Raw genomic sequence first — 19,133 nt, forward strand, 5'->3', positions numbered from 1 at the left:
GAGTCTGTGAGTTAGATGTGTTTCCTGCAGATAGTGGACACTTGGAATGTATTTCTTATTCATTCAGCAAGACTTTGTCTGTTAAGCAGGTCATTCACATGTATTGAACAAACTGGTTAAGTGGGGTAGACTTCTGTTCTTCCTGTTGAGTAGAACTTTACTGTTTTGTTTTACCTCTTGAGTCATGGTAACTGGGCATTGACCTTTCAGGCTTATGGAGGTTTCCACACTGGTGGGTGTCCATTATACTGATCCACATGTAGCACAGGTCTAAATCCTTCTTGCTGGGCAGGTCTCAACTTGGCAAATTTCCTCAGTGTTTGCTTGTGTAGAAAAGACTTAATTTCTCCACCCAATGTGAAACTTATTTTTTAGGATACTAAATTTGAGACTGGTTATTGTTTTTTTTTTTTTTTTTTTTCCCTTGCAGTTTTTGGCCAGGGCTGGGCTTGAACCCACTACCTCTGGCATATGGGGCCGGTGCCCTACTCCTTTGAGCCACAGTTACCGCCAGAGACTGGCTATTGTTTTAAGAGGACCAAAGATGAAGAACTATTCCCTACTGGCTTATAAGGTATCTGCTGAGAAGTCTGTTGTTATTCTTATGGGTTTTCCCTCGTAGGTCAGTTGCTTACATCTAGCTGTGTGTACAATTTTCTTTTCCATTTTGACTTTGGCCAGATTGAATACTATGGGTCACAGAGATATCCTATTGGCTATGAATCTTCCTGAAGGTCAGTGATCATCTTATATCTGAATGTCTGGATCTCTAGCAATACTGGGGAAGTTTTTCACAATAAGTCCATCAAATAGATTTTCCATGCTTATGGTACTTCCTTCTTCTCCCTCAGGAACACCTACAATTTGGGTATTCGTTCACTTTGCATAGTTCCATATCTCAAAATGATTGCTCTGCCCTTATTATTTTCTTCTGTATCTCATTAAATGAACGGGTTAGCTAGAGAGCATTGAGTTCAAGCTTGGAGATTCTTTCTTATCCTTGGTATAATATGTTGCTGAAACTTTCTGCTGTGTTATGAAATTACCTGAATGACTCTTTCATTTCTTTACATTCTAGTATACTCTTCTGGATTTTATCATGCCCTTTGGTGACTTTTTCATTAATTTCCTGAAATATTTTGGGGGCTTCTTTTTGTTGGGTTTCACCTTTCTCTTCAATTCCATTCATTTCATTTGCAATCCATATTCTGAATTCTATTTCTGTCATTTCAACAATTTCCTGCTAGTTGCAGTTCACTGCTTTAGCTCTGTTGTGATCCCTTCAGGGTGTTAATCTGTTTTGATTTTTCATGTTGTCAGGGTTCTTTTGTTGGTTTTATCTAACCTGAAACCTCTTTTCTCAGCTCCAGTTGAATAGGTTTGTAAGAATCTTGCTTCTTGCTGGGAACTCTTCTGATAGTTGAAGGATGTTGAAGTTGGAAGCCAGATGAGACCGTCTTCACTAAGGCTGGTATTGTGGGGATTGCTCTACCCAGAGTCTCCACAAAAAGGTAACCATAGCACCTGGGTAATGTTACAAGCATCCCTGATTGTGGGCATTTATTCAAATCAGGTCACAGTATGCTGGCACAATGAGGCTGAGGGGTGGGGCTGGGGGTTTCTGGCAGGATGTTGGACCTTAGAGCAGGTCTTCCAGCCCTGCTTTGGTTGTGGAGGCTCTAAGGAGGGGTATTAAGGTCTGGGTGAAGAACTGGAGCCTTGGGGATAGTGTCTCAGGCCTGGCAAAAGTTGTAGAGGAACAAGAGTAGAGACTAAGGCTCCAGCATAAGAGCATCAGAGCAGGGACAGGCAGGGGGGAGCCGTAAGCAGAACCTCCTAGTTGAACCTGTGAATCAAAAGTATGACTGTGCAGATGGTGAGCTAATCTGATCTGGAGGGCAGGGTTAGGGCCAAATTGGAAGAGGGTAGTTGAGGCCTTGAAGGTAGAGTCATGGTAAGCAAGCAGCAGATTGCTCCACTGGTACTGGCATCATGAGAACGCCAGTTCAAGAGTACATAGGCTCTCCACACCTCACTTTGGAACCACTGAGGCAGTCACTGCAGACATCTCTGGTATGAGCCTGCAGTGACTGCCTCAGTGGTTCCAAAGTGAGGTGTGGAGAGCCTATGTACTCTTGAACTGGCGTTCCCAAGTGTGGGAACTTCCAGTGCTGGAGTAGAGGCAGAAGCAAAACCCCTGATCAGGATCTCTGAGACAGAAGTAGGGCCATGCAGATCTGACCTGGAGGGCAGTATCATTGCTAAGCAGCCAGGAGACAGTCAGGTCAGAGGGTAGAGTCTTGGCCAAACAAGCATCAGGCTGCTCCACAGGCACGGGCATCCTGAAAATATCAGGTCAGGTGGGCTAAAATTATCTCTAATGGCTCAAGGAGTGCCGAGCTCTCCCTGCTCCTCTCAAGGAATGCTAAAACTGCCCACTCAGAACTTCAGGGGTTGGAGCCTGCTACACCCCAGCATGATAGCCTCTGAGCTGGGACTGAGGTGGAACCAAAAGAAAAGTCTCTGTGGAGAGCCCTTGAGCCAGAAGCAGTTGTCAGCTGTGCATATGGCAGGCCTAACTGTGCTGGAAGGTGGGAGGCAGGGCCAAGTAGGCAGAAGGCTGCTTGTACCTGGAGAGCAGATTCACTGCGTAAGCAACAGGCTATCTCTCAGGCACATGGGTCCTGCAAATGCCAGGTCTGACACACAGAGGTCACAGCTCTCCATGACCCACCAAAGACTTATGGAAGCAGACGCTTGGAACTTCTCAGGTCTGAGACTGCTGAATCCAGTCAATTCCCATGCCCAGGTCCTACTGCAGTCTATGTGTGAAGGCCTGGCTTCAAGTTTCACGGAAACTACAAGTCAGTCCGCTCTCTCCCCTGCCCAGTATAGACTGGGTGTGGTACACCTGAGAGTTCAGGATGGATTTAACTATTGTCTAACTTTCACAGCACCTGTTGTCTAGTACAATGGCTCTACATGGACTTTAGGCAGGACCTGTTTTGAGCAGGTGTAAGGTCTTTGGAGGTGGTGAGAGCCATCTTGCAGTTCAGTCCATACTATGCCAGAAAGGCAATCACGGCACTCCCACATTCTTGTCTGATTGTTACCCTGGTGCTTTCTGATCTTGTTATATATATCACCCCATCACTTGTTTTCCTACACTCAGAGTCTCATGTTGCTTTTCTGCGATTTCACAATGCTGCCTCTAGTCTGCCATTTTTCCCCCTCTCCACAAAAAAATTAATTTTATTTATTTATTTACTCTGTCTCATTTTGTCACCCTCGGTAGAGTACCATAGCATCACAGCTCACAGCAACCTCCAACTCTTTGAGCTTAAGCAATTCTCTTGCCTCAGCCTCCCAAGTATCTGGGACTGCAGGTGCCCACCACAACATCTGACTTTGTTGTTGTTGTTGCAGCTGTTATAGCTGTTTTAGCTGGCCGGGGCTGGGTTCGAACCCACCAGCCTCGGTATACGAGGCCAGCACCCTACCCACTGAGCAACAGGTGCAGCCCCCCAAAAAATTAATTTTAAATCACAGAAGTAAAAAAATTAATTTTAAATCACAGATAGCAAAAAAAAGTTTATATATAATAATAATAATCTTTTCTGACCTTTCAGGAACTCTGAACTCAAATATCCATTTCCTACATGACATTTCTCAAGATACCTAACAGACCTCTCAGACTCAACATATAAGGTCTGACAATTAAGTTTATCAACTCATCCTAGAAACACTGCTACATACTTGTCACTGAGTATCATTACAGTCACTTTCAAATTACTGCCCTTGGGAAGCTATGTACTAATACCTCACCTATTCCACCCTTAAAAGCAATTTTGGAACTTTATTTTGTGAATGGCTATCAAAGCTGTCATTATATTATCCTTCATGTCCTGAATGTGATCAAAATGTCTTCCTTTCAATATTTCCTTTGTATTTGGGTAAAGTAAAAAGTCATTGGGGACCAGATCGGGTGAGTAGGGAGGGTGTTTTGATATAGTTACTTGTTTATTGGCTAAAAACTTCCTCATAGTATAGTGTGAGCTAGTGCACTGTTGTGATATAAGAGCCATGAGTTGTTGGCCAAGATTTTCAGTTAAGATTTTCCTGTTTTTCTATTGATGTTTACTTGTTCTATTATGCTTCACACAGTCAGCTGATGATTTTAATACATAATTCAACAAATTTTTGCAATGTTTTCATCAGTTCCAATTGTTATTGGCCACCCTGACCTCTCTTCATCAGTGACACTTTCTCTCCTTCAGAAAACCATTTAAACCAATTGTACACTATCATTTCCTCATGGCATTATCCTCATAAACTTGGACTAAAATATCCCTGATTTCACTTCCACTTTTGCCAAGTTTAACAAGAAATGTCATGTTTGTTCATTGTTCTAATTCAAGTTCCAACATTCTCCCCAAGGCATACGAAAACACACAACAACAATAATGAACTCTACTCAGCAAGACACTGCCAAATATCAACATGAACACAGCTGTGAGACAATGATACGCTGATATGCCAAGGTTATGAAATCTAACCTAGCCATTTGTATAGTGATGCCAATGTAACCACATAGTGGTAAGTTAGCAAACTTAACTGTCAGACCTCATATCCAGAGGAGAAATCTTTTATTTCCTCTAACAAACTATGTTCTCCCCTAATATTTCCCATTATAGTAAGTAACTTCATAATCTACCATCTACTGAAACTGAAAGCCTAGGAGACATGCTTTGACTACTCTCTCCTTCTTACTGGCCTATATTGAATCTATCAAATTCTATTATTTCTACTCCCCAAAATACCCTTTATCTCTACTACTACTACTGTATTTATTCTAAGACAACATCATCCCTTACCTGAATGACTTGGTTTTGTATAAATAAACTGGTAATATATAACCAAAATAACTTTTAGTGAGCACTTACTAAATGCCAGGTATAGTGGTTAATAAAAAGGAATAAAACAGGTTGTATCTTCAAACAGCTTACTGTCCAAAGGAAAGACATATAAATAGGTACATTATAGGGCGGCGCCTGTGGCTCAAAGGAGTATGGCGCTGGCCCCATATGCCAGAGGTGGTGGGTTCAAACCCAGCCCCAGCCAAAAACTGCAAAAAGAAAAAAAAATAGGTACATTATTATGAGTTAAGAGTACAGTAGAGGTATATTAAAAGAAGGTACCTGCATATAACAGAAGGTTTGCCTCTTTCCAGGAAAGTTACAGAAATCAAGTTTGTTTTTCTTATTTTTATTTATTGACTGATTGAGACAGAGTCTTACTTTGTCACCTACAGTAGAGTGCCATGGTGTCATAGCTCACAGTAACCTCAGACTCCTGGGGTCAAGTGATTCTCTTGCCTTAGCCTTACAAGTAGCTGGGACTACAGGCGCCTGCCACAAGGCCTGGCTATTTTTAGAGGTGGAATCTCACTCTAGCTCAGGCTGGTCTCGAACTTATGAACTCAGACAATCCACCTGCCTCAGCCTCCCAAAGCGCTGGGGCAAGTTTGATTTTTTTAAAGATAAAAGATTTATTTTACTTTAGCCTTATATTAAATTATTAAGACTATCACAGATATGTTTTTAAAATATTTTATAATCAGTTGTTGAGAACTTGCAATACCCTAGACAACATGCTTGATTCAAAAGCTTAAATATGTTTTCAGAATAGTAATTTTAAGGGTGAAACTGAACAAAGCGATGCGGAGAAGGGAATGGTGGCACCTATGTTAGGAATAAAACAAACAGGAACAAAAAGGAAAGGAAAATTGATAAAGATTAATCAAACAGGTGAAATAAAGTCTCAGATATACATGAGATTTGGGGATTAAAAGATCACTAGTCATTTTAAGAGGGAAAAATCTCAGTTAAGTAACAGGGCAGAGCCATACTACATGGACTAAGACATAATTTTAAATATGGCAACACAGAGCTCAATAAAGGCTCAATTCAAGGAAATAAGCTCAAGGTTCAATAGCTAAAAGCAGAAAATAGGACTGAAGAAATAACCTGAATATGCAGTCACAACCAATGGCTTACAAGAAAGATAGTTGTTTGTAATAGCCTAGTGCTATATTAACCAAAGAAAATACATCTTTAGAAAGAAAGAAAACATCTGATCAAATAAATTGTTTAACAATTAATCAACAGAAATGATCTCAAAAGGTTCATTTATATAATAAATATAGGAAAGCACTTACACTTTATCCCCAATTTCCTCTGCCATTCGAAGAATTTCAAAGAGAAGTACCATTTTTCCAGAATGCTCTAAAACCTCAGCATCAGCATCTGTAACAAAATCTTTGTACCAGTCTGGAGCTGGGCTGCTTGGATTAGAAGAGGAAGTAGTTTTACCTAAATAAAATAAAAGGAATATAAGTAAGTAGTTAAGTCAAGAAAGAAAATGAAAGAGAAAGAGATCAACCCAAAGAGAGTAAGAAAGAAAGAGACTGATGGAGTGTTGAGAAAGGGAAGAAGAAAAGAGATAAGCAGGAATATATGCATGTAGCCACTCCCAGAGAGACCCAGAGAGAAAGTTCTAGAAAGAAAGACAGGAAGTAGGAGAAAAGTGCGAAAGAAAGATAGGAAGGGTGGTAATAAATGCCAAGTAAGAGAGCAAGGAAGATAGGAAGTATGAGAGAACATAAGTGTGAGAGGCAAACTCTGGAGCAGGGGTGGAGAGTTGGGAAAGACAGAAACCCCAAGTGATAGAAAACCCTCCCAGCCCGTCAGAGAGTAAAGCCCCCTCAAATATATCCCAAAAGATAGGAATCAACAAAGACAGAGAGACTCAGACATTATGAGAGAAAAGACCTTAGAAGACCTAGTAGGATTCTGGAAAACCTATATAAAAACTGACCCCAGAACTGCCATACGTGTTAAATGATTTCATCATTACATATTTTCCCCACAAACTAAGTATGTGGTATCACCTAATCTATTAAAATATTTAAACATAGTTTTACTTAAAATAAGGAATAAACATGTTTAACCTATTTATATACATTCTCAATTGATTTTTAATGCCAAGCCCTTTACTTCTTTCCAAAGTTTTTTTTTTTTTTTTTGGGACAAAGTGCCACTCTGTTGCCCAGGCTAGAGTGCCTTGGTACCAGCCTAGCTCACAGCAACCTCTAACTCCTGGGTTTAAGCAATCTTCCTGCAACAGCCTCCCAAGCAGCTAGGACTATAGGCACCTACCGGAAAGCCTGGCTAATTATTTGTATTTTTAGTAGAGATGGAGTCTCACTCTTGCTTAGGCTGGTCTCAAACTTCTGAGTTCAGTGATCCTCCCACCTATTCCTCCCAGAGTGGAAGGATTACAGGTAGGAGCCACCATGCCTGGCCCATTTTAAATTTTTATATATTTTTGCTATAAAATTTTTAAATACTCAGGAAAGTATAAGCAGAACACTACACAAGTTTTGAGATACACAAAAATTAAGAAACATAAAATCACTTTATATTTTCTCAAAATAACTGCTACAACATTCTAAGCATTTTCATATTCTTGTAAACCATTTTTGAAAACATTCATTTTCTTCACATGCTGTAAGCTCACTTTTATAGGTGTGAACAGCTTCTTCGAGGCTGGAGAACTTTCTGCACATGTGAATGTTTTACTGTATAAGGAACAGGAAATAACCACAAAGGGCCAGATCAACTGTAGGGTGGATGAATCATAAGCTGGATGGTGATATTGGCTATGTGAGCAGATGAATTTTCATGGTGTAATACAGTAGCCCACAATCCTGTCCTTAGGGGACATTCTTAATCCAGAAACTGTTGGTAGGCATACTGTTGTGTCCTACTGAGCAGTAACAGTCCTTTGTTCCTCCAGAGGAATGGTTGTAATATGAATGCTTTTGAAGAAAAAGTTGCCAGCATTTTCTTTCTGACACTTTGGGGCCACTTCACTTTTGTTGTTGGATTTTCATAGGAGAAAAAATCCATACTAACACTTATTCTCTGCACCAAACTGGTAAATCCAGGTTTTATCACCATTAGTAATGTCTAAAATGTGTCTAGATTTGCCTCTACCAAATGTGACCAGCATTTCATCACAACATTCAACACAGATAGGCCGGGCATGGTGGGTCATGCATATAATCCTAGCACACTGGGAGGCTGAGGCGGGTGGACTGCCTGAGCTTACAGGTTTGAGACCAGCCTGAGTCTGGTAAGACCTTGTCTCTAAAAATAGTCGGGTGTTACGGCAGGCACCTGTAGTCCCAGCTACTTGGGAGGGTGAGGCAAGAGAATCACCTGAGCCCAAGAGTTTGAGGTTGCTGTGAGCTATGATGCCACAGCACTCTACCAAGGGCAACAAAGTAAGACCGTGTCAAAAAAAAAGAAAGAAAAAAAAAGAAATTCAACACAGATGCTAAGTGAGGCACCCATTGGGATGAAACTTTCCTGACTCAAAGGTAATCGTACAGGATTTTGGACACTGCCAGTGATCTAATATGCGCTGATGCTTCGATGTCCTTAAATGTCACTCAATTGTTTTTGTGAACCATTTCTTCCACGGCAGCAATGTTTTCCTCAGTCACTGTGGTTAATAGATGCCCACTCCTATCCTCAGTTTTTAGTGGTTTAGCCTTCTAAATTCTTAAAATCACTGTAAAATTGTTGTACAGGAAGGGTAAGGTCCCTAAAAGCTTCTTTCAAATGCTAAATGCTTTTAGACCAGTTTAACACACTTTTCAAATCATAGGAAATCATCATGCGAAAGGGCTTTCTTCCCAGTTCCACAGTTGACACTGACTGTGTGTCGCATAAACGGAAGCCCTTCTGCCAGCAACATCAATAAGCCAAGCAAGTTGAAACTTGCATGGTCAATCAGAAAGGATGCCTCTGCATTTCTTGGAAGTGAAATAATCAACCATAACACAGTCTGTCTCAAAACTTTTGTAGTGACCTTCATATAGAATATAATGAATAGCCATGCTTCCACATCCCATCTTTATCAAATTTTAACAGTGTTAAATCTTCTTCTGATACAGCTGAAACCTAATATGTGACTTATCCAATCTCATTCTCTCTTCCCTTTTTCCTTTCCAATAGATAACTAAGCCCTTAAATTCTATATTTACTATTTCATAGCATGTCTTCATATTTGTACTACATGTGGATCCCTAAACAGTATATGATCTTTGTATGTTTTAAAACCATATATAAATGGTAACACATTATTTGTATCATCCTGCAAATAATTCACTCAATGTAGTTTTTTACTCAAAGTGAGACTTATTCATGCTTGTCATGGAGCTCCTATTCAATCATTCTAACTGCCATTTAGCATTACACTTCATGAATAACATGCCATTATTTATTAGTTCTCCTATTCATTATATCTATATTGTTGCTTATTTATGGCTACTATGAAATATCTGCAATAAACATTCAATGCTGTTGAATTATATTTTTCTTGAATACTGCCCATTTTATCAAAGTTTAAAATTTTCTGGCACAAAGTTATACAACGGATTTTTCAAATGTCACTTTAGACATACTTTTTTATAGTCTTTATCCAATAGCTTTATTATTCAAAGTTTGTAAGACTTTAATCACACTATTTGTTCTGTGTGCAAACTTTCCTCAGGTTGACTAGAATGTTTCTGATAAACTAAGCTATGAGATATATAAAATTCACCTATGTAAATGATTTGTGTTTGACTACATGCCACTAAAATGAAACAAAAACCCTATATAAGAGATCAAAGCTTTGTCTTCTGAAATTCACAGCCTTCCCTGTATGCTTTCAGACTCAAAACATGTTTAAATTTTACTATACTCTGCCTCAGTGCTTTCCAACTCTTTCATATTATGGAGTATATTAAAAATGGTAGTACTTACATAGCACACTAGGAAAAACTGAAGAGGCTACTTATTTCTAGAGGTGACCCAACTGTCTCAAACCCTACCTGTACTTCCAAGTGATGAATGGGTCAATACCTCAGTATAATTTTATATAACCCTTTAGTTGCATAGGAATATGCACATGATTGGTCTACTCTTTGTTTCTCTTTAACCACAAGCTATGACAAAAAATTTCAATACCGGTGTTTTAAGAAAATTATGCCCATAATTTTAGGACACATAAACTTTATCTTTAGTGATGAGATGACAGACTAAGGAATTTAAATGGAAAAGGAAAATTGGGGGGGGTGTCAAAGGAAGAGATAACAGGAGCTTCCCATTACCTTAAACAATAACCATTTATTTACTAGTCTGATAAAAAGTATTCTTCATATCTAATTGGAAGATTAACACAGATAGTAAACTGCCTTTCTGGAGTAGCAGAAGAAAAGAAGAAAGAGAACAATTTTGCAGTTTAATTTTTACTATTTCCCTGATTTCTTCGAGTTGCCAGGGTCTGTGGTTAGGCTGCCATCTGTAAATTATACGGAGGTACTGAAGAGAAAAATTTTTAAAAAAGATTCATCAAGTTACTTCAGCTACAGGCCTTAGATGAGCCAAGCTTGCTTGATCACAAGATCACAGTTAACTGGCCCCCATATCTCTTCACCTTACAGACAACTGCTTTGTTCTAAAACTCCCAAAAGCCAAATATTCAGAGCCATTACATTGTTCTTGCTTCAGATATTTGAAATTTCAAATATTCAGATATTTCTCCTTAGCTTTTAAAATCTGAAACACACAGGCTGCAGTAGAAGGATACAGTCTCAACACTAACACTTTAACTTATATGAGTATATGGGAAAAAACAAATAACCAGAGAGTTCAATCTAAGACTTTAGCTTTCATGTAGAAGACAGAAAAAGGAAGCAAAAGAGGTGATGCAAACTGTATGCTATATAGGGGAAAACTAAAATAGACAATTATAGATCATGAAGAATTAACAAAGCAAAAACATTAAATAATTAAAATTAGTTTTGCTGTATTACTCAATGACACCTGACTACCTGAAAGGCTTCCAGTCATTCCCACATAATTAATTGAAAATAACACGATAACTTTGAAATTAGACATATCTAGGTCTGGATTCCATTTCTATCATCCATTCATAAACTAAAGATATCAGTTACATTGCAAAATTATTGAAGAATTTAGTTAGCTAACATAGAGATACAAAATAATAGAGTTTAGATACATACATGCAAATAAACATTAGTTTATCTTTTTCTCCTTTTCTCACAAGTACTAGAAAGTGCAGAGTGGCTTACCTACAATTAAACATTCATCAGATATTTGTTGTAATTATGTGTACCTGATTATCCTAGATTTTTACCAATCGAGTAAAGATTCTTTGAACCAACTAGTGAGGATAATAAGTAACTGAAAAATGCACGAATAATATGACATCTTATAAATCAATGTTTCATGATAAAGGCAAAATTCATCAGACTCACTTTCTTCCAGCTTTAAAGAAACAGAAGGGTTGTTTCCTGTATCATCCACATTTCCTTCACCACCTCCTCGAGATCTTGAATTCCAGACTTTAATCACTTCAACATCATTGTCACTGCCACTATCACTTGAGCTACTATCTTTTTTCCCCCTTTTCCCCTTTGTTTTCTTCTTTCTAAAAAAAAAAAAAAAACTCACATTCAGATTGTCAGCAGAAAATAGTAAAGATACAAATGCCAATTATCAGAGGACAAGCAGCAAGTAAGGATTTTAAATTTGTCAATTCAGAACACAAAAAGTACTCAATTTACTTTGTATAATCATCGGAGCTTAAACTCATGGAGGTTTCATCAGAATCTGAGGCTATAAATTCATCCATACTGTCTTCATCAAAATATCCCTAGAGAAAAAAAAAAGTTAATAGTTATTTCAATTTAAATTAAGTGATTTTTCTTTTTTTCTTTAAAGAATATGTTAATTGACATGAGATGAGGAAGAACTAAGGAACATTAGAAGAGACAAAACATACATGAAAGCATATGACATCTAAATGCAATGAAAGGTCCTGAATTGGATCAGGATAAAGAAATAGTACATAAGTACAAATACCTGAAATCTAAATAAAGTATGTTATTTAGTTAGTAGTATTGTCCCTAAGTTAATTTCTTAGTTTGCATAATTTTTCTATGGTTATACAAGATGTTAACATTAGGGGAAACTGGGCCAAAGATATATGATTCATTATGTATCTCTCAATAGTTCTCTCAACTATTTCTTTTTTTTTTTTCCTGAGACAGAGTCTCATTATGTTGCCCTCAGTAGAGTGCAGTGGTGTTACAGCTCACAGCAACCTCAAACTCTTAGGCTTAAGCAATTATCCTGCCTCAGCCTCCCAAGTAGCTGGGACTACAGGCACCCGCCATAATGCCAGGCTATTTTTTGGGTAGAGTTGTCATTGTCCTTTAGCAGGCCAAGGCTGGACTCGAACCCACCAGTCTTGGTGTATGTGGCTGGCACCCTACTCAGTGAGCTACAGGCGCCAAGCCTCTCTCAACTATTTCTACAACTTATCTGTAAGTATAAAATTATCTCAAAATAAAAAGTTTTTCAAAATGAGCTCAATAAAAGATTAACATTAAACACTCCTTCCACAATCATAATGAACATAAGACATATAAAAATTAAACAGAAATGAGGGATTAAATTAATGTACAATGAAGCAATAGACATTTTGAATATATGGTAAATCTATATATTAGCCTTACTCCTAATATTATACTGCTTCCAATAAATAACCTTTAAATAATTTTAGGATACAAGATTTACCTTATTTTCTTTGCTAATATAGTCCAGCTGCAAACACCAAGGATGAGTCCATATTCTACTTAACATCTGAAAATCTTGAAAAAGTTTTGCACCTGCCTTTCCTCTTCCTCCTTCACTGCTATTACCTACACCTGATAAAAAGAAAAAAGTCACAAAATTTCTCTATTTCAATAATAATGTTTATATATTAGGAATTTTAACCTTATTGATAATGTGCACCTCTGGCAATGTGAGGAGGCACTATCATAGAATATCATTTGAAAAACAAAATAAATAGTATTACAAAAATCTCTTCATATAGAAATTATCAAAATATTACAGAATATGTGGTACAGAAATATGTGAAATTTGAAAATAATGCATTAAACAAAATATAGCAGCAGGTCTAATAAGTACCTGAAGTTTTGAAGTATTCATAAATGTAAATGACTTTGCGATATCAAGAACGTTATATAAAAATATTTCTAATTCTATTGGTAACAAAGTCATAGCTATCACTTACACTACTATTTGTTGCCTACACTCATAATTGAAAAAAGTGCTGCTGCTTTAGTTAGAGATTAGTGGAAATTAATATATATATTTTTCTTATTCAGATTCACATACTCCCCCATACTATCCATGAACCCTAGATTACAAACTCCTGTTTCAGATAAAACTTTCATACAGATAATACTTCAGCAACTCTATGCTCATAAAAATACTTCTAAAAACATTTTTATATACAAAATGTATGGCAAAAACGATAAAGGGAATTGAAGGCAAAGTGGAAGCTATCAAAAGAAAATCTAAAAACTGACCCAAGAAATGAATGAAATATATGAAGAAATTAGAAAGGTTATATCAAACTTTAAAGAACTTTAGGGAATTTCAAGATGTAGTAGAAAGTTTCAGTAAGATACAATGGAGAAGAGAGAATCTCACAGCTTGAAGACAAGACTCTAAAGTTAACTCAGTCATTTGAAGAGAGAAAAGAAGAGAGTAAAAGAAGAACAACCTCTTAGAGCAGCAGTTTTCAACCTGTGGATTGCGACCCCTTTGGGGGTCACCTAAGACCATCGGAAAGCACATATTTCTAATGGTCTTAGGATAACAGTAGCAAAATTACAGTTATGAAGTAGCAAAGAAAATAATTTTATGGTTGGATGTCACCACAACATGAGGAACTGTATTAAAGGGTCACGGCATTAGGAAGGTTACTTCATGAAGCATACAAACATATGAATTACAGGTACCCCTGAAGGAAAACAGTGACACAAAGGCATGGAAGTCCTACTGGAGTATAGCATAAGTGAAAATTTTCCAAGCATCATCAAAGAATCAAACACACTCCTTTTAGATGGACATAAACCCCTGTTTGTCTCAATTCAAACAGAGCATCTCTACACACAGGTCGTTAACCTGAATAAAATCAATATGAAAAAGAAAATTCTGAGGTGGCGCCTGTGGCTCAAAGGAGTAGGGCGCTAGCCCCATATGCCAGAGGTGGAAAGTTCAAACCCAGCCCCAGCAAAAAACTGCAAAAAAAGAAAAAATAAAATTCTGCCAAGTGTCCAGGAGTAAGCACCAACTGACCTACAGTGGTAAATACATCCAGGTGACATCAGATTTCCCAGCTGAAACTTTACAGGCCAGAAGAAATTTGGCTCCCACTTTAAATAGACCCAAACTTTCACCTAAGGATTCTTTATTTTGCTAAATTAAGTTTCATATTCAATGGAGAAATCAAATATTTTACTGAAAAGCAATCCTTGAGGAAATTTGCCCCTATCAGACCAGTTCTGTATGTAATACTCAGACCCATTCTACAAACAAAACATCACAATAGAACATCAACAAAGTAAGACACTCAGAAACTAAAGGTTAAAGGCTAGCTTCTTAAATGACCTAAGTGATGAAACGAGGCAACAGACCTTCACAAAACAAGATGAATACAACTCTACTGTATTTATAAATTCCCTCAATAAATGTAAATGACTTCAATTCCCCAATAATGAGGCACAGGCAGGTTGACTGAATTAAAAAAGTACGAATCAGCTATATGTTGACCTCAGGAAATACATCTAAACTCTAAGGACAAAACAAGAAATGGAAATCAGAAGAAAATTGGGGTCACAATCCTATTTGCCATTATGATTGGCTTTAATGCAACAAAACTAAAGAAACACAAAGATGGACACTATATACTGGTCAAGGGTACAATACAACAAAAAAGACATCTCAATCCTAAATATTTATGCACACAACTTAAATGCTCCCAGATTTATGAAATGAACTCTAACTAGCCTAAAGAATATGTTATCCAACAACACCATAATAACCATGAACTTCAATACTCCACTGATAGAACTGGACAGATCTTTCAAGCAGAAACCAAACAAAGAAACAATGGACTTACACATAACTCTAGAACAAATAGGCTTAACAGACATATATAGAACATTCCATCCAATACTAAGTATACGTTCTTCTCATCAGCCCAGGGATCACCTACTACACAAATCAAACCTCAACAAATTTGAAAGAATAGAAATTATGCCTTATATCTTTTCAGGCCACAATGGAATAAAGGAAAAACTCAAAGAAAAGCCTTTATCCCCACACAAAATCATGAAAACTAAATCTTATGCTGAATGACAGCTGGGTCAAGGAGGAGATAAAGAAGAAAATTGCTAGATTCCTCAAACAAAACAACAATGTAGTCATAGGCTATCAAAACCTGTAGGATACTGCAAAAGCAGTCATAAGAATTTTTTTTAAGAGACAGAGTCTCACTTTGTTGCCCTCAGTACAGTGCTTTAGCATCACAGCTCACAGCAATCTCCAGCTCTTGGGCTTAAGCAATTCTCTTGCCTCAGCCTCCTGAGTAGTTAGGAATACAGGCACCTGCCACAACGCCCGGCTATTTTTTGTCATTGTTGCAGTTTAGCCAGGGCCAGGTTTGAACCTGCCACCCTTGGTATATGGGGCCGGTGCCCTACTCCACTGAGCCATAGGTGCCAACCCATGAGAGGGAAACTTATCACATTATATACCCACATCCAAAAAACAGAGTGCAAATCAACAATCTAATGAATTATCTGAAGAAAATGAGAAAAAAAGAGTGCAAATCAACAATCTAATGAATTATCTGAAGAAAATGAGAAAAAAGCAATCCAATGTCAAATGTAGCACAAAAAAAAAAAAAAAATTACTCAACCTTTTCCAAAATATAGAAAAAGAAGGAATATTACCCAACACATTCTATGAAGCAAACATCACCTTGATCCCCAAACCAGGAAAAGACCCAACAAGAAAAGAAAATTATAGACCAATATCATTAATGAATGTTGATGCAAAAATATTCAACAAGATCCTAACAAACAGAATCCAGCAACACATCAAACAAATTATATACCATGACCAAGTGGGTTTTATCCCAGGGTCTCAAGGCTGGTTTAATATATGTAAATCTATAAATATAATTCAACACATAAACAAATTAAAAAACAAAGACCATATGATTCTCTCAATTGATGCAGAAAAAGCTTTTGATAATATCCAGCATCCCTTCATGATCAGAACACTTAAGAAAATTGGTATAGAAGGGACATTTCTTAAACTGACAGAGACCATCTACAGAAAACCCACAGCCAATATCGTATTGAATGGAGTTAAATTGAAATCATTTCCACTCAGATCAGGAACCAGACAAGGTTCCCTATTATCTCTACTGCTCTTTAACATTGTAATGGAAGTTTTAGCCGGAAAAAAAGGGGAAATAACAACAAATACCACAGGGATACAAAAGATTATCCCTGATTATTTCAAAAAACTATGCCCAGAAATTTGAAAATGTGGAAGAAACGGAACAATACCTGGAATCATACTACCTTCCCAGACTTAACCAAGAATAAATAGAACTCTTAAAAAGACCAATATCAAGCTCTGGAATTGCAACGATAATTTAAAAAGATTCCAACAAAAAAGGCCTAGACCACAAGTTTTGACACCAAAATTCTGCCAAATCATCAAAGAGTAGCTTGTATCTACATTACAGAACCTATTCCAAAATATTGAGAAGAAAGGCACCCTCCCCAATGCCTTCTAAGAAGCAAGTATCACCCTGATGGCAAAACCAGGAAAGGACCCAAGAAAAATAGAAAATTACAAACCAATTTCACTAATGAATATAGTCACAAAAATACACAATAAAATTCTAACAAATAGAATTCAGCTACAGATTTTAAAAACAATTATATATCATGATAAGGTGGGCTTTATCCCAGGGGTGCAAGGTTGGTTCAACATACAAAAATCCATAAATGTAATTCACCACATAAATAGAAGCAAAAACAAAGACTATAAGATCCTCTCAATTGATGTAGAAAAAGCATTTGACAAAATTCAGCATCTTTTTGACAAGAATGCTTCAGAAAATAGACACGGATGAGATATTTCTTAAGCTGACAGAAGCCATTTACAATAAACCCACAGCCAATACCATACTGAAAGAAGTAAAATTGAAAGCATTTCCACTTAGAACTTATTTGAAACCAGACAAGAATGTCCACTATTGTCACCAGTACTTAGCATAGTGTTGGAAGTGCTAGCAAATGCAATCAGGTAAGAGAAGCATATCAAGGACATTCAAATGGGGAAAGAGGAGGTCAAACTTTTGCTCTTTCCCCATTTGATCTTTTGCTCTTTCCCCATAAGATCACATGATGATGTGATCTTATACTTAGAAAAGATATTTCGAGTCGGGCAAGGGATAAGGGAAGGAAGGGCTCTGTTAGCTACCACATAACATGTACAATGTAGGGGTATATGGAATACCTCCTGGGTGAAGTACTCAACTACAGTTCAGATGCTACCTAACAAATACAATCATTTGTACCCTTATATTAATCTAACATTTAAAATATAGAAAATTAAAGAAATTGATACATAATATTTGAACATGTGTATGGGGTACATGTGATTTGTTTTTTACATGCATTGAATATGTAATAACCAAGTCAAGGTATTTAGGGTAATCATTACCTCTAGTTCTTATCATTTCTGGGTTGGGAACATTTCAAGAATGCTCTTCTAGTATCTTGAAATATACAATACACTGTTATTAACTATAGTTACTCTACTCCACTACTGGGTATCAAAACTTCTATCTAACGGCATTTTGTACTTACCTAACCTTTCTTCATGCCTTTCCCTATCTATCACTGTACTCTTTCCCTCTGTGAGATCAACTCAAAATAATACATTTTTAAAAATCTACACCCAAGCTGTTAATATTTGGGATTATTAAAGACACTGATTCTCTAATATTTGAAAGCACTACAGTTATCACTTTCCTAAGATAAAACAAAAATTTAAAAGGAAAAAGTACTAAATTAAGTGACCAAATTTAGTAGACCTTAGTACTAAGAAACCAATGAAATAAAAATCTAGACATCTCTCTCTTATATTCTACATAGTAATTACTCTCTCATTGGAATAACTATATTTGGTTACTTAATTATGTCTGCAATTTTTATTATTTGAAACAGAATAGTATAATAAATCTAACAGCTTTTGATAGATATATACAAATGAAAATGTGTGCCTCAGGCGGCACCTGTGGCTCAAAGGAATAGGGCGCTGGCCCCATATGCCAGAGGTGGCGGGTTCAAACCCAGTCCTGGCCAAAAACTGCAAAAGCAAAAAAAGTGTGCCTTATTTGAATCAATTTTCTTCCAAAGTCAGTAAAATAATTCTGCTTTTTAAGATAGCAAAAAAATAAGTTCTAAAAAATGCTAAGAATCAAATACTATTTTTCCCAAGGGAGAATATTTCTTGAGGACTATCTTCATTCTACTCTCTAAGATACACCGCTACTATAAAATAATACCACTTTAGCCATAATGAAGTACCATTTTAATATGTGTGTACATACTTCTACCTTCCTTTATTTTTGATAAATTATTATTATCCACAGTTAGACAATGGGCACTTTCTAAACTGTATCCCCCAACTAAATCTGGTACATCAGGTATGGAAACATACCAGAATATGATGAACAAGTAAGAAACTTCACTCCAGACCAGAGACTAGGTTTTATCGTGTGAAGAGAAACATCCTCAAGCACACAGGGATGGACACACAAATACACACACACACACTTTATTGATGATAACACAATACCTATTCATTATATGTTTTAAAAGCACATATACAAAGATAAGAAATAAACTAGAGGTCCTGGAACAAGATGGCAGTCTAGAGACATCTCAGCAGCCACTCATGGTGAGACTGGGGAGAGAGAACTCCAGCCACCTCTGGAGTAGTCACCTACTAGTAGCTGAACCGATGAGAGTCCTGTCCAGAAATATCACTCCAGGGGCACATGGAGACAGCAGAAGACTCCAAGAGCCAAGGAGGAGGTCAGGACCAGTG

General features: G+C 37.1%; 1 protein-coding gene across 10 annotated transcripts in view; it reads right to left on the bottom strand.

The window, feature by feature from the left end:
* The window catches only part of ATRX (ATRX chromatin remodeler), a 357,519-nt gene that overhangs the window by 80,498 nt on the left and 257,888 nt on the right, over positions 1-19,133 (bottom strand). For all 10 annotated transcript variants that reach the window (XM_053579351.1, XM_053579357.1, XM_053579356.1 and 7 more), the window contains 4 exons: positions 12,717-12,847; positions 11,702-11,790; positions 11,393-11,565; positions 6,218-6,371 (listed from right to left, as the gene is read on the bottom strand). In XM_053579351.1, the coding sequence (XP_053435326.1) occupies positions 6,218-6,371; positions 11,393-11,565; positions 11,702-11,790; positions 12,717-12,847 (547 nt within the window). The remainder of the gene's footprint in view (positions 1-6,217; positions 6,372-11,392; positions 11,566-11,701; positions 11,791-12,716; positions 12,848-19,133) is intronic.

This window comes from Nycticebus coucang, chromosome X, assembly GCF_027406575.1.
Source record: "Nycticebus coucang isolate mNycCou1 chromosome X, mNycCou1.pri, whole genome shotgun sequence".
NCBI lineage: Eukaryota > Metazoa > Chordata > Mammalia > Primates > Lorisidae > Nycticebus > Nycticebus coucang.